Here is a 15172-nt window from a genome sequence, read left to right on the forward strand (position 1 = left end):
CTCCTCTCGCTCGGGGGCAGTATTCGAGCGTATTGGCGATACAGCGGTGGTGCGTGCTAATGTTATTATTGATTTTCCCCGTGATACCGCAAACCCCCATAATAGAGGGGTTTTTTGGGTTACATTGCGTAAATATATAAATGTGTCGTTAAACCCGCCAGCACCTGACACAACCAACTAGTATGGGTTGTCACGTAAACAACATGTGCCAATTCGTCACTAGTACAGCACTAACCGGTGTGTTGGAGAGCAAAGCCACAACATTTACAATCTGAGTACGACGTTTCACCAGTAATTGCAACTAGCTTCAGGCGACAGCCAGATTTGTGGAGAAATCCTCCTGTTTCGTTCCTTAAATAGAGAGGGGTAGATGTGATGGGGTCACGTGTGAGCTCTTCACGTGTGAAAAAATTTAAATCTACTTTCTGTGATGGCCATTTACAAAAACATGTTTACCAGCCTCGGTCGTCATGGGCACCGCTCCGTCATCGAGACCACCGTCACTCCGAGGGCATCTGAGCGGAAGCGATCTCCTTTCGCCAACGCACACACACAAAACAAATTAACGGCACGTGCCAATTTTAGGAGTTTTTTTTATGCAGTTGCATTTTAAAAAGACAAAGATCTCCCGCATCGCCTCAACAGGCTGTTGCGGCGCAAGTGTTGTTAGCGAGCAACTATGAAGGCGGAACGGCACACAAAGGGGGTGGATGGCCAGCACCATGCTGGGCCGCCTTTGTCTCCCTAGACGGCAATATTTACACACCGCACTCGGTGCTCATTTGAGGCTGAGTCGACCTAGGGGAGGCCCAGGACCGGTTCAGATAATGGTGTTGACCCGTGAGCGGGAATCGAACTTGGGTCGCCGAGTTTGTCGTGCTACACTACCGCTCTCCACACACACATGCATACACACACACGTACAAAGACAAAGATCTCCCGTATAGCCTTTAACGGACTTGCGGCAAGTGCAGTTTAGCGAGAACCTATGAAGGTCGGGGCGGCACGCAAGGGTGTGGTTGGCCAGCACCACGGCCAGCTGACTTTCTCTTCTTAGTCGGCAATATTTACACACCGCACTCCGTGCTCATTTGAGGCTGAGTCGACCTAGGGGAGGCCCAGGACCGGTTCAGATAACCGTCACTCGTGTTGACTCGTGAGCGAGAATCGAACCCGGGTCGTCGGCTTCGTAGCGCAGCGCGCTAACCACTACGCTACCGCTCCCCACACGCACACATATGTACACACATACACATTCACGCGCACGCACGCAAAGTAATTTACCTCTCGGTGGGTGGAGCAGTGACGCATCTGCGTGCCGAGTCCAATTCCCTTCCACGGCTAACATCAGTGGCGTCAAGTGTTATATCTTAACCGGTCCAAAGCGCCCAAGTTTTTATGAGCCCACGCTTGACCACCTTGGTGAAGTATATTTCAACAACCACCACGACCGCCATTCCCTGTGGGAGGTGTTCATCCAGCAGTGGACTGGCAAGGGGGGAAGCAAGTGTAGCTTGCAAGCATCAATGATGGTTAGAGCCACGATTGCGCCATGGAAATCTGACCAAGCTGTATTAAGTCTCACAGTTGATTATATGAGGTACGCTATTCTTTGCTGGCATTGAGACTGCAACACGGGCATACATACGCCCTATTCAATTAAACAGTGATTGTGCCAGGAACAACCTTGCACCTGGCATATGAACGTGGAATCTTTCGTACTGTTTGTTGTTGCCACGTTCTGATCATCCCCTTTACCGGACGTCTGTGGGAAAAGAGCCTTGTAGCTCATCGGATTCCTCCAGTGTAAATCAGTCTTCTGATTTTGACGTGCCGCAAGGGTTGATGCTGCGGGCAGGGGCAGCAGCAGCACCGTTCCAGGTGCTCGCGCAGGCTTCTGAGACGCTCTGAATTTTGCGTTGAAGCGAAACGCTTTATTGTTTATTGTTGTTGTTGTTGAGCGTGAATCTTCTTGCCGTTGCCGGTATTTCCGTGGTGCACCGTTGGAATGTGTCGCTCGATCGACCTTGGTTGTTAAATTTAGCTTGGGGCGGGCGGGCGGTAGGGCCAATCCGAGTCGTGGTTCTTTGGCCTAATCTGGTTACGGGGGGGGGGGGGGGTCTTTGTCGCGGTGCGGGGTGCGTGAGAGGGGGGCGGGGGGGGTCAGGGTCGGGACGGGACGGCGGGGAAAAGCCGAACTGAGAGTTGCTTAAACTGGAACCGGCTTGTCGTCGTCGAAGAACGAGTGTTTCTTAGACTCGTAGAGACCCACGGACACCGACCCAGGACGTATAGACACCCACATAGACCCACAGAGACCGACAGAGGGGGTGGGGGGCACCAGGCCAACACAACCCCCTCGTGGAGAGGCCCCTTGTGGAGCCATCACGTGCCTCTCGTATTCCTTCACAATGTGTTTTGAGACAACTTGGATTTGCCGATGAGGCTGTGGGGGGAGGGCGAGGTAAAGGGTGCAGCGATTTTGTTGTTGTTGTTGTTTGTTTTACTCGTCCGTCGTCCGTCTGGGCCCACGTCCCCGCCGCCGGCCATGGTAAGACGTTGCTCTCCTGCGTCGAGCGCTTCGTCCGCGTTGGGCGAAGCGTTCGTGGAAACACCGTCGTTCGTGCGCTCTGTGCTCCATGTGCAATGCAATTTAAAAAGAAACAAAAACATCGCTCATTTCCAGTTTTTCGCAAGGGGAATTTGCGGGGCCGTTTCGGTCGCTTTGACGCGCGGGGTGCTTCGTGTTATAATATCCACTCGTCGGCACCGGGCGCTCTCTGACACATGGCAATTGAAGGAATTTCAATCGGGCGAAAGTTCTAACTGCTGACTGAAGATGTTGACGAATGCCCAGCTGCATTTTCCGAGCCCGTCTTTTACTGTCGGTTTAGGAGTAGATTGACATGAGGGGGACAATTGTACCTAATTTATACTCTCCTTCGAGTTGACTGCCACAAAACGCTCCTTACAAAGGGCAGTTGGTCGTACACCCCATCGCAGGAACCTCCTGAAAACGCCGCGAGGCCTCGGGGAGAGGCTCTCCTGCATTAACACCTCGTGTACAATCGTCGTTTGCACTATGAGACATCTCCTTTACCAGTGGCAAAATATAGTAACAGGTTTTTACCCTTTCAACTGGTACAAAAACTGACACCTTTATATAAGGCATCATGTTTGCAATAACCACAACACAAGCAATCAAAATGCAAACAAAAAGAAACAACTCTGATGATGATAATGATATGCACTGTCCTTGAAGTTGATTGGTCCACACCCGAGACAGCTTTTCTTAGAGCCTAGTCTCCATTGGTGTTGGACCAGATGACGCCAAAAGGCGTACAACTCAAAAACAGCGCACTATCAGAGTATTGAGAGCTCGGGGTAAGCATTTACACTATGAGACATCTCCTTTACCAGTGGCAAAATATAGTAACAGGTTTTTAACCTTTCAACTGGCACAGAATGCAGCTGATGGTTCGGTGATGGTTCGCCGGTGGAAAACGATCATAGTTATCTTTTTTTGCCCTACCTCCCTTATCCGCATCTTTAAACCTTTGCCCTCAATCAATCAGTTGTAAAGTTTCCGTGGCACAGGACGACGCCCGCTGATCTCCAGGTCTTCCCGCGCGCACCCTCTGCTCTTTTGGAGCGTGTTTTCTGTCCCCAGACCAACTCCCTTCCTTGTTGTTATCAATCCGGCCTTCTTCTTCATCTGTCTTCGCGGGCCTCTGTATGCCCAAGAACACGCCCAAGCAACGAGAGCCTTTTGCTGCTGTTGTGCGGCAGGGTGGCGTTGCGGCGGTTAACAACTGCGCCTCGCAGCTCGAAGGGGGGGGCCCGGGTTTGATTCCCGACTCGCACGCCTTTGCGCGTGGATTTTGTATGATCTCCCCCGGTTCTGCGAGGTTTTCCTCCTGGTTCTCAGTTGTCCTTCTGTCGCTGACATTCAACGTACAATGTGTGTAACTCGTTTTGGCCAAATATCACAGTGCTGAGAAAATCTACCTGCAAATTACTCGATTGGGATTACACGCAGCAAACATCGCCCCCCCCCCCCTACTGCTTAGTGTTCATAATAATACAAAATGATGCAATTGCTGTAATCTCTGAATTTTACCCCTTCCTCACCATCTACAAGCTGACACTAATAGGACGAGGTGTTCACCTTCTCGACAATTGATTTTCACTCCTCACTTCCTGCAGGACTTCAGTCTTCGGTCACGTTGGGTGGCATCGTTCATTCGGCTGCAGGTTCTGTGCTCGTGGAAACAACCGCAGAGTTTCCATCTCATTTTGTCCGAACAGACGTCATTTTTTTTACGAGCTGGTCCGGTCAAGTTTCCTGAAATCTCAAGCCTGTCCAGGAGGAAGCCAAGCTTTAGGAAACTTAATCTAAAGAATCCGACAGATGACAATCCCTGTTACACACCACCCACCGGTCCCAACCGGGGGAGTTGATTTACAGCGACGTAGATTTCGCCGATTGGGAAAACAATGAGGTCGTCTCCTTATCTTGTATCTCAAGGATATCGTTTTTTTCAATTGCAGAAATGTAATACGCGGTTTTAAAATACATTCTTTCTGGTCGTTCATATCGGGGGCTCTATGTCAGCTGGAGCCGTCTGGGGCTGAGCGCCCGGAAAAGATTTCCTCCCAGGCGTGGCCCCCCCCATCCCCCCTGCTACAGGGTGGGGGCAGGGGGATCAGCATCTGGTGGGTTGGGGAATGCTCGGGAAACATTCCATGAAGTGCTGGTCATAATGCCTGTATCGTAAGCAAATCTGAGAGGTGGTGAATGTTTTAATCAAAGCACATGCAGCTATGCAAACATAACTAAAAGCTTTATTTTATCAGGTAAGGCCCACTAAAAGCGACCTGGCCACGACTGATAGCTCAACGAAGTGGCTTAAAATGTGTACATTTATATATACCAAATACCGGCGGACCCGGAGAAAAATCCACGCGACCACGGGGAGAGAGAGAGACATGCGAACTCCAAATATATACAGCAGGCGTCGGGGTCAGGGTCGTGTCCACGACCTCCTGCATACCAGGCGAGGTCGTTAACATTACCCCCCAGCCACTCCGAATGCTGGGGCAGTGGGACGCTGCGTGAAATGGTTCTGTCACTAACGAGGGCGCCGTGTCGCGCAGGGACCGGCGGGCGTCGACATGGAGGGCGCCTTGACGGCGCGGGACCGCGTCGGCGTGCAGGACGCCGTGCTGCTGGAGAACCACACCAGCGAGGCCGCCTTCCTGGAGAACCTGCGCAAGCGCTTCCGCGAGAACCTCATCTACGTACGTGCAGCGGCGGCGGCAGCAGCGGCGGCCAATCAGGACCCGCTGCAGATTTGACGCGTGGGGCGGTCCGACCGACGGGACCCCCTGACAACCTCCTCTCGAGGTTGCGTCCGGCCACCCTGTTTGGAAAATGGCCACTCGAAGCTGGAATATGGGAAAGCGCTCGGTTATGACTGATAAGACCACGATAATTATGAATATTAAGGGTTAACAATATGTAAATGTCGAAATATTTTTCGTCCCAACTATAGCATCCCCCACTGCCCCCCCCCCCCCTCGTCTTTTGATTTAATTCCCAAATTCACGCTCAGAACTATCGACGCGGAACTCGGTGATGTTTGCTACTGTGCGTTGCTTGCCTCGTGGAACTAAAACAAAGTATGCAGTTGAACAGAAGATGCAGCTGTGTTATTGGGCTGTTCCGCGCGTCGTTTTGGCGCAACGTCCGACGTTTTGTCGCCACCGCTTGCTGGGAGCTTCTTGGAGACTTAATTTGAGAATCTCCCAGCGGAGAGAAATTCCGCCCGCCGGCCGGCATGGCCCCGAGCGAGAGATTGCAGGGCCGCACCTTTACCTCCTACGGCGCCCGTCCTTGTGCTTTGCGGCGCAGACGTACATCGGCTCGGTGCTGGTGTCGGTGAACCCCTACCGCGACCTGGAGATATACAGCAAGCAGCAGATGGAGCGCTACAAAGGGGTCAACTTCTACGAGGTGCCCCCCCACATGTGAGTCTCACGGTGCCCTCCCCCCACTCCCTCCCCCCCACTCCCTCCCCCCCCCACTCCCTCCACCCCACCCCCGCCCCTCCCCCCTGCCACCGTCCGTGCGTCTTGACGGCAGCAGCGGTGGCGGCAACAACAACAGCAACAAGTCTACCGGTTTTCGTGTTCACGAAATTCAATTTGACGCAAGCGCTGATTCCGTTGGATGTGAACGACAAAAAACTCTAATTCTTTGCCAAGACAGCGATCTGCCCTGTTGGTGCTTGTTTTGCCACGAATGTCACGTGTTCCTGGAATGGCCCAGCAGCACCAACTCCGCCGCTGTCACTGTTTGTGCTCCGTAGCCTAACGCGGACCTGTAGCCACAATTCTCACGAAGGTCTGGACAAAGGCCCCCGCCGTATACCGATGGTCCAATTCATTTATTTATGTTTATATTAATAAAAAATGTATTATCTGCCTTGAGCAATGAAGTCTCAGAATTCTAAATTATTAAAGTACGACCTATAAAGACATAGGAGAGCTCCACATCGTTCGTGTTCGTATAACGACGGCGACGGTTGTGGATGACACTGGTTAACGACGCCGCAGCTACGCGATCTCCGACAACGCGTTCCGCTCGATGCGCTCGGAGCGACGGGACCAGTGCATCCTGATCTCGGGCGAGAGCGGCTCGGGAAAAACGGAGGCGTCCAAGAAGATTCTGCAGTACCTGGCCATCACGAGCCCGAGCAGCGACCGCGTGCACATCGTGCGCGACCGCCTGCTGCAATCCAACCCCGTGCTCGAGGTGAGGGGCCACGGGGACACGCGCTCGCCCTGGTGCTGCAGATTCGGAGAGCGTCGTTTTAAAAGCCGCCCGTTTTAGCCGAGTCGTTGACCAAGTTGTTTGACCGGCGGTTCAGAGCGTCGAGCCGGCACCGCTGAGGATTCTGGGTTTTCTAATCGTGGCAGCTGCCTACGATGATATCGGGTTCTCAATCTTTAGTGAGTTGATTGTCTCAGCCCCCGGGTCGTCGATGACTGGAACAGGTGAATTAAAAAAAAATGTCACGTAAATTTTGGTTCTGCACCTAATTTGCCAAAATTTCAACTCTCACAATTACACATCAGTCTGACTGTCGCGCAACGAACATTACTCTTAAGCGACGGAGCGCTTGTGGGAAAGTGCCCCGCCACCCCACGTCCGCACTATATGGACCAAAGGTCACTTGAAGGAATCTCTCTCGGGGAGTTCAGCGATATCCGCTTCCGCGGGCCGTTGGCTCACACCGAGATGGTTGCACTGCTGTGCGAGATGTCCGAATGAATGCTCGAGCACCTTGGCATGAGGCTTGATCGCACAAGTGATGAATAGCTTGAGGGGAAAAGAATTATAAACATACAACGGCAAAACACTGACCCTGACGTGCAGTGTGCTCGCTGAGCCCGGCTGGACAATTACTTGGAAGGGTCCCCAGTGTCACTGAGATTGCCCGAGTCTATTCTGGTCGTGTTTACGCTCCCAACATCGTGTCCTGGTCGTGACGTCGCTATGATTAAGTGCAATTACGTAAGGCAAGTACTGGGGGGTGGGTGGGGGGGGGTTTGTCGTCAAAATAAACGTCAAAAGATATTCCACCAGGCAGGGTTTTTGCGCTCGGTGTGGAGTACCCATCGGCCGAAAGGTTGAGTGCTATTTTAGTTGAGCAATGCCAAATGACCTCCGTCTTCTTGGGCATTTCTATCACCTGCTTCCTTTGTAATCCTCCAAGACAGCGCTCAAGTATTTAATCCGATTGGTTTCGTCGCTGTACCACCGCGAAAAAAAAGAGTAAATCATACATCAGAGCGAAAATGGGTTGCTGCAATCCCTTTGTCAAGCCCGAAGCCAGGCCTGACGGAAAAGAAAATATCACGAATGCACACATATAAAAAAAAGAAACATTGATGCACTTACAGGTTAACGTAATGACATTCTTAAGGCTTATGCTAGGCACACACCACGTGATTTTCCCACAGTTAACCCTCTTCCCCGACCGCACCCGGCCAGGCTGTTGATGACAATCGGAGTGAGTGGCGGTAGAGGGGGGGGGGGTCGACCCCAAATGCGGTGGGGATGAATTCCTTCCCGATCGAACGACCCGATTCGGGGCGCCGCTGTGAAAACAACGAGAGGCTGCTGACGCGCAGCTCGCGAGCGTGCACCCGGAGGCCCCCGGCGACCTTTTACGGAGAAAACAACCACGGTTCCGGAAAACAGGAAGTCGTTCAATTTGTGAGAAATAAAACTGGGGGGGCGGGGGGGGGGGAGTAATTTTTACTTGAAATAACTTCCACGATTTCTTACGCTTATTCATAGAAACCACGAACGCAGGATGCGTGGGCACGCATACATCACCACCCCCGCCACCCCCCCCCCCCCACCGTTGCCCGGAATTAATTATTTTGTCCTAGTATTTTCACATACATTTTCTCAGCGCTTTTTTCCAAGCCTATTTTTTAACTCGTGTTTGTTTCTCTAAAAATCCCTCGCCCCCCTCCCCGCCCCCCAACCCCGTGTCGCGACAGGCGTTTGGAAACGCCAAGACCCTTCGCAATGACAACTCGAGCCGATTTGGAAAATACATGGACATCCAGTTTGACTACAAGGTGAAGCAACGAGCATCGCGTCGCGTCGTCGCACTCGGGAATGAATTGTTGATTAAAAACGTTAACGGTATAACGCAAGCATTTTGACGGTGAAACGGAGAGGGAGCGTTTTTTTACGGTAATAATAATCATCATTTACGTTCATTTGTACGGTGCCTTCCACTAATGTCTCAAGGCGCCGTCTAAGAATAAGGATGAGGAAAGGCCAAGAGAGGCAGAGGAACTAAATACAATAGACTGACTTAAGAAGATGCGTTTTAACTCGGGGGACGTAACAACGACGACGATGATGATGATGATGATAATTAATCGTAAATTTAATTGCGTGCAATGTAAAAATCTACTTTACCGTGTTGAGGACCCGTCTCTCTGTGAATTACAGCCACCGTTCACTCCACTCTCTCATTGTTGCAGGGCACAATACACAATTTCCTCGCCGCGATTGTCCAAAGTGCTCCCCTGTGTGCCCCATACAGTTCATTCACAACTGCGGGTGACGCAACCGAATTGTGCGCGCGCTCTGTTGCCGGCCCAGTCTCACAGCGTGCATCATCACCATCGTGAAAGTTCTCATCGCTTGCTTCGCAATGAATACGTTCTCATCAGATGTTCAAGTGACTCCGAGTGCGCTTGTGCTTTCGCGCGTGGGGACTGGTGGCGTGTGAAGCGTCTATTGTATTGTGCAACCGGGTACCCGATACCCGTTTGCGATCCTGGTGCGGCCGGGTACGGGTACGGTTAAGCCGTGAGTCACTGGTGAGTCACCGTTTGTCACTCATTTCCCAACGTCTTGTCTCTTCTCACAATTCAAGTTCCTAGAATCAACCCACCCGCGCCTGCAACATGGCTTCATCCCAGAGGTCGCAATCGGGTACCCGTACCCTACCCGATACCCGGCCGGGTACGGGTAGCCGGGTATCGGGTAGGGTACGGGTACCCGTTTGCGACCCTGGTGCGGCCGGGTACGGGTAAGGAATCAAAACCCGTTTGCGACCTCTGACCTGCCCCAAGAGTCTGTTGAGCTCACACGGTGGGGTGGGATCTTTGTCTTTACAACAGGGAGCTCCGGTCGGTGGACACATTCTGAACTACTTGCTGGAGAAGTCGCGAGTGGTTCACCAGAATCACGGCGAGCGCAACTTCCACATCTTCTACCAGCTGCTGGAGGGCGGCGAGGACGAGGTGCTGCGGCACATGGGCCTGGATCGCAACCCGCAGAACTACAAGTATCTCATCAAGGTGATTGTGCAAAGACGAATATCCCTCGTATAGCCTGAACAGACTGTTGGCACAAGTGCTGTTAACGAGCACCTATGGCGGCCGGAACGGCACACGAGACAGAGGGTGGTTGGCCGACGCCACATCCGGCCGCCTTTGCAACCCAATCTAATCGCTGGCCGTAATCAACCCCTGCTTAGCTTCTGAGATGTGATGAGATTGGGTGCATTCAGGATGATTTTGCCGTTTGCAGTTTGCCTCTGGGTTGGCTGAAATTTGAGGCAAGGGCTCGCAACGCAAAACACTGTGGGCCCGTGGAGAGCAGTCCACCAAAATTGCAGTTTATGACCGCGAATATAAACATTGACGAGCACTTCCCGTACAAGGCACGTCTTGTGTGCCACTGTGGAGAGTTTTGCGGTCGCGCTGCTGTGTGTTCGGGTCGTTACCGCGTGTGCTGTTCCGCACGATGCCCTGACGTTTTGCTCCAACGTGCCGCGTGGGGAGCCTCAGGAATTGAGCGTTTTTAGTCGATGAATAGACGAACGGCTCCCGGAGAAGCTGCGAGCACGTGGAGAAAAACTTTGGATGTCGCGCCGAACGACGTGCGGTTATCCCCGTAAAAAACACCGGGGAGGAGTTCTTGTGCCGATGGGATGATGTTCGTGCGCCAGGGCCAGTGTTCCCGCGTGAGCTCCATCAACGACAAGAACGAGTGGAAGATTGTGCGCAACGCCCTCCGCGTCATCAGCTTCAGCGACGAAGATGTGGAGGTGCGGAGTCTAACTGTGCGCGCGTGTTGCCGTTTTTGCCGGTCGGCCCTCGTGAACGGCGATGAGAGTAGTTACACGCGCCTTGTACGCTGCCCTGTTGTCGGTACGCCGCTGGATGAATATTGTGGATGATGGTGCTTGCCTCGTGAGTAAACTGCATGCGGTGACCGTTGGCGAAGGTGGGGAGCGTAGACGTGGCATCCATAGTACAGGGCAGCAGTGGATTTTTCTGCACCGCACACGTCTTGACCACGACCTAGCTCCCGGGTGATTTGCCCGGAGAGAAGAAACCGACGTGCTCCGGCGCCTTCACGATTGCGTGCTGCCACGACAGGGGTCAGCTGTCGCTTTTAAACATTAATGATCAGATTAGGAAAAACAAACAACTCCACGTGGAATGTTGCTGGGTTAAAATGTTGTTTTCGCGTGGGAACAGTTTTACAATGTAACCAAAACGCACATTGGAAAACGGTAGCCTCATCTGGCTGACGGATCAAATGCTGACGGACAAAATACAAAAGCTCGAGGCCTTTAGACCAAAGCCAAATTTGTTTTCTGCAGTTGACACAGGGATGGCTGCACTCTCACGCAATCCCGTAGGCCGAGTCTGGTGATTTGGGTACCGGGAAAGTAATCTGATGGCTGCAATCAGGTCGACCGTTACTGTCGAGACTTGGGCATAAGAAGGAGAGACTTTGCCAAGAAAATCCCCTAGAAAGGGGGCTCTGGTGGGAGCTTTGCCTGGCTTGGGACCCTTACAAAGGGGGCTCGCATGGGAGCTTTGCCTGGTTGGGACCCTTAGGAAAGGGGCTCACTTTGGGGCCTGGCGAGGAGGGTGCTGCATGCTGCCATGAGGCTGTTTCGGGGTATGCTCCCACACTTGGCTTGTGTCACCATTGTACATTTATCATGCTGGTTTGCCACGTAGAATAGCCACTGTTATCGGGTTGTGTAATGGTGTGTGATGGATCAGGCTGCCGTGCAAGGAGAGACATTCTCTCTGGTGACCGCCGCGAGCTATTGTTAGTGTTTCCCATGACTTGATGCGGTGTCATGTGGCCTAAAATCCAACGACTCGGCACGTCTTGTTTGGCGCCCTGTGTATGCGGGTTAGCTCGCACGTTGTGATGATGCATGCTGTGGAAGAGGGGGGTGCGTGCTGCCAAGCAGTGCTCTTCACGCGGTGTTCCTGCAATGTTTTTTTGGTTAATTTAAAATTGATCATCTGCGTTATGAGACCTCCTTTGCCAGTAGCAAGATATAGTAATAGGTTTTTACCCTTTTATCTGGCACCAAAACTTACACCTTTATACAAGGGATCATGCTTGCAATAACCACAACACAAGCTCCTTTTTGTTTGCATTTTGACTGCTTGTGTTGTGGTTATTGCAAACATGAGCCCTTGTATAAAGGTGTCGGTTTTGGTGCCAGATAAAAGGGTAAAAACCTATTACTATTGATAATCTGATTACAAACTGTGAATCGAGGAGTCGTATGGGGTTACTGTTACCTGCCCTTTGGTAATTCGACCTACTTGTCAACACTGCATGAAAGCCTGTGTGTGTGTGTGTTCTGGGTCGAACCAGTTTATTTTTCCGGAACCCAATCATCGTTGCACTTAGCCTGCAAGATAATGTTCCCCACCTTGCGCATTTCCACGAAGTGTGTCATCGGTTCATCCGTTACAATCGATTCTCGCTCTCATTATACGTGCATCACATTTGTGTCTCGTAAGAATCGTTTATTTTACTTTTGCACACGTTTTATTGATAAAAAAAATTTGTATTTTCACCTCGCGGGTTAGAACGAGTGAGGTAGAACGAACGCAGAGAGAGAATGAGGACAACTTTTAAAGCGGTACAAAGGAGACGGCCACCGAGACAGACCGCATCGAAGAAATGAGATGCTACGAGCAAGACAATAAAGAATCGATCCTGGAATTGTGCCCGATTGCGACGATTCTTTGCACTGCACCCCCCCAATCCCCCCGCCCCCGTAGGGTGAATCGTTACATGCCCAATATGCTTGCCATGCTGAATGAAAGCTGTCCCCCGCAAAAATCCCTCCTCATGTTCCGCACACGTGATCGTGATTGTTCTGATCCGTTGGTCTTGGGCTGCGCAGGCCCTGCTGGGGGTGGTGGCTAGCGTCCTGCACCTGGGGAATGTGCAGTACACGGAGGACGACCAAGGCCACGCCAAGATCGCCGGAGATGCCCAGATCCGATATCTGGCTCGGGTATCTCTCTCTCCCCACACGTCCTCTGCGCACCTTTCTGTAGCCGACCGGCCTCGGGCTCTCTGGTCTATTGGCACTGCACTACCCTCTCTGACGAGTACCGGAGATCCGCACGCTGCTCGCTCGGCCGTCGCTCTGGCCGACCGTGCAGTCACTCTTAGAGGCCGATAATGGTGGGACCTGCAGCAGAGTAATACGGTACAGTGTCGCATATCTGACAGCCGTGTATTCAGCCTGACCGATGAACCGCCCACACCCACATGCAGCGTTAATTCGCGGATATAAGAGTCACTTTCTGCGGATGTTCACACGCGACGTGGCACTGCAATTAGACCGCGTGGTATTATTTAAATGTATAAATCCGACACAAACTTCTGGGCCGACACTGCAAAGCACTTCTCGAAGGCTGCTCATGATCAAAAAGTAAATGTGTGCATTCTGACCTCGTCTCCTCGCCGCGGTTATCCCAAACGCTGCGGCTATTGATTGTCTTGCAAAGCAAAACGCCGTTGACGGTCGGTGGCTGTTGGCGGCCCTAAGCAAGTGGTGGAAATTCCCCGCACCCGTGATGGGAGCCAGTCGATCCCATCGGACAACCACTGTTGGTGTCTCGCATAACTGTGCAAAACATTTTTTCGTATAGACCTCGTACGGATAATGGGCCCGAGGAAATAAAAAAAAAATCTAAAATAAAAAAAGTCTAAAATGAAAAAAATGAAACCAATTTCGGGGATTTGTACGCGGGCTGCCTCCCAATGGCGGAATCGCGCGCTCCACCCCAGTTTGCCGTTCGGGAAACCCGTCGACCACGGTCCGTGTCTCTTTGTCTCGCGTCACGGCGTGCAGCTGCTCGCGGTGTCGGTGACGCAGCTGCAGGAGTCGCTGACGCACAAGAAGATCATCGCCAAGGGCGAGGAGGTGAGCAGCACCGTGTTAAATGTGATGAAAACGAGAACCATAACCTTTTTTGTTTTACCAAGGTAAGGCCCACTGGGGTATGGAGATATTTTTCAGACGCGACCTGGCCGTCAATTACAGTTCAACGATGCGGCTTTATCACGTGCAAATTTATAGCAGTCAAATACTCTTAAATGCATGTTTCTAAATGTGGAGGGGAAAAAAACCAGAGCACCGGGAGAAAAATCCACACGACCAAGTGGAGAACATGCAAACTCCAAATATACAGCAGCAGGCGTCGGGGTCGGGATCGAACCCACGACATCCTGTATACCAGGCGAGGTAGTTAACATCTCGTCACCGAGGATTGTACGTATGTATGTTGAACTTCTTCCGCTCCGTACGTAGCCGACCGTGCTAATCAGAGGTGCGGAAGAAGGACAACAGACTAAATGCAAACATTTTTTTTTTAAGAAATTAGTTGTCAATAAGAAATGAGTTGCTGTGGTCCCATCCAGCTTCGCCTATGTTGGGGTGCGCGCATGCACACGTGTCGACACGCTTTCCCTGTGGGCGTGCGTGCAGCTGGTGAGCCCCTTGAGCGTGGATCAGGCGGCCTACGCCCGCGACGCGCTCGCCAAGGCGGTGTACGAACGCACCTTCTCCTGGCTCGTCAATCGGATCAATGAGTCGCTGGCTAACGAGGTAGGAATTTTGACTGAGACGGATATATGTGCGTGTGTATGTGTGCATATAGTGTGTATGTGTGTATATGTATGTAGCGGTTAGCGCGCTGCGCTATGAACCCGGCGACCCGAGTTCGATTCCCGCTCACGGCCAACCCCAGTGACGATTATCTGAACCGGTCCCGGGCCTCCCCTAGGTCGACTCAGCCTCAAATGAGTACCTGGTGCGGTGTGTAAGCATTGCCACTGGGGAGACAAAGGCGGTCGAGCGTGGTGCTAGCCACCCACCCCCTCGTGTACCGTTCCGGCCTTCATAGGAGCTAGCTAACAGCACTTGCCCCGACAGTCTGTTAAGGCTATACGGGGGTCTTTGTTTGTATATTGAGCTTCTTTTGCACACGTACATAGCCAACCGTGCTCATCGGAAGTGCGGGGGGGGGGGTGGCGAAGGGCAATGAAGTAGACGCAGATGCCAGGAAGCACGCAGTGATGATGGAACGCCGCCAACAATAAATAATTTATTGTGCAGCAGGGCTGTCACACTCACGTCTTTGGTTTAATGTCGCTGGGGATGTTATTCGGGAAAACAATTCACTGGCGAATATAACGGAGGCCCTCATCCGGCAGGGTATCGACAAAGGGCCGTAAGTTGGTATTCCTGTAGCTTAATCCATCGTTGACTGTTTCTGGTTTTGTTTGGTA

At 52.1% G+C, this 15172-nt stretch overlaps 1 protein-coding gene across 2 annotated transcripts in view; it reads left to right on the forward strand.

Annotated features, from left to right (window-relative positions):
- MYO1C (myosin IC) overlaps positions 1-15172 on the forward strand; it is an 85408-nt gene that overhangs the window by 48394 nt on the left and 21842 nt on the right. For both annotated transcript variants that reach the window (XM_078612014.1, XM_078612013.1), the window contains 9 exons: positions 5158-5301; positions 5915-6030; positions 6619-6817; positions 8578-8658; positions 9718-9897; positions 10551-10649; positions 12774-12887; positions 13734-13805; positions 14370-14489. In XM_078612014.1, coding sequence (XP_078468140.1) covers positions 5176-5301; positions 5915-6030; positions 6619-6817; positions 8578-8658; positions 9718-9897; positions 10551-10649; positions 12774-12887; positions 13734-13805; positions 14370-14489 — 1107 coding nt within the window. In that variant the 5' untranslated portion in view covers positions 5158-5175. The remainder of the gene's footprint in view (positions 1-5157; positions 5302-5914; positions 6031-6618; positions 6818-8577; positions 8659-9717; positions 9898-10550; positions 10650-12773; positions 12888-13733; positions 13806-14369; positions 14490-15172) is intronic.

Source organism: Lampetra planeri, chromosome 37, assembly GCF_965212315.1.
Source record: "Lampetra planeri chromosome 37, kcLamPlan1.2.h2, whole genome shotgun sequence".
Lineage (NCBI taxonomy): Eukaryota > Metazoa > Chordata > Hyperoartia > Petromyzontiformes > Petromyzontidae > Lampetra > Lampetra planeri.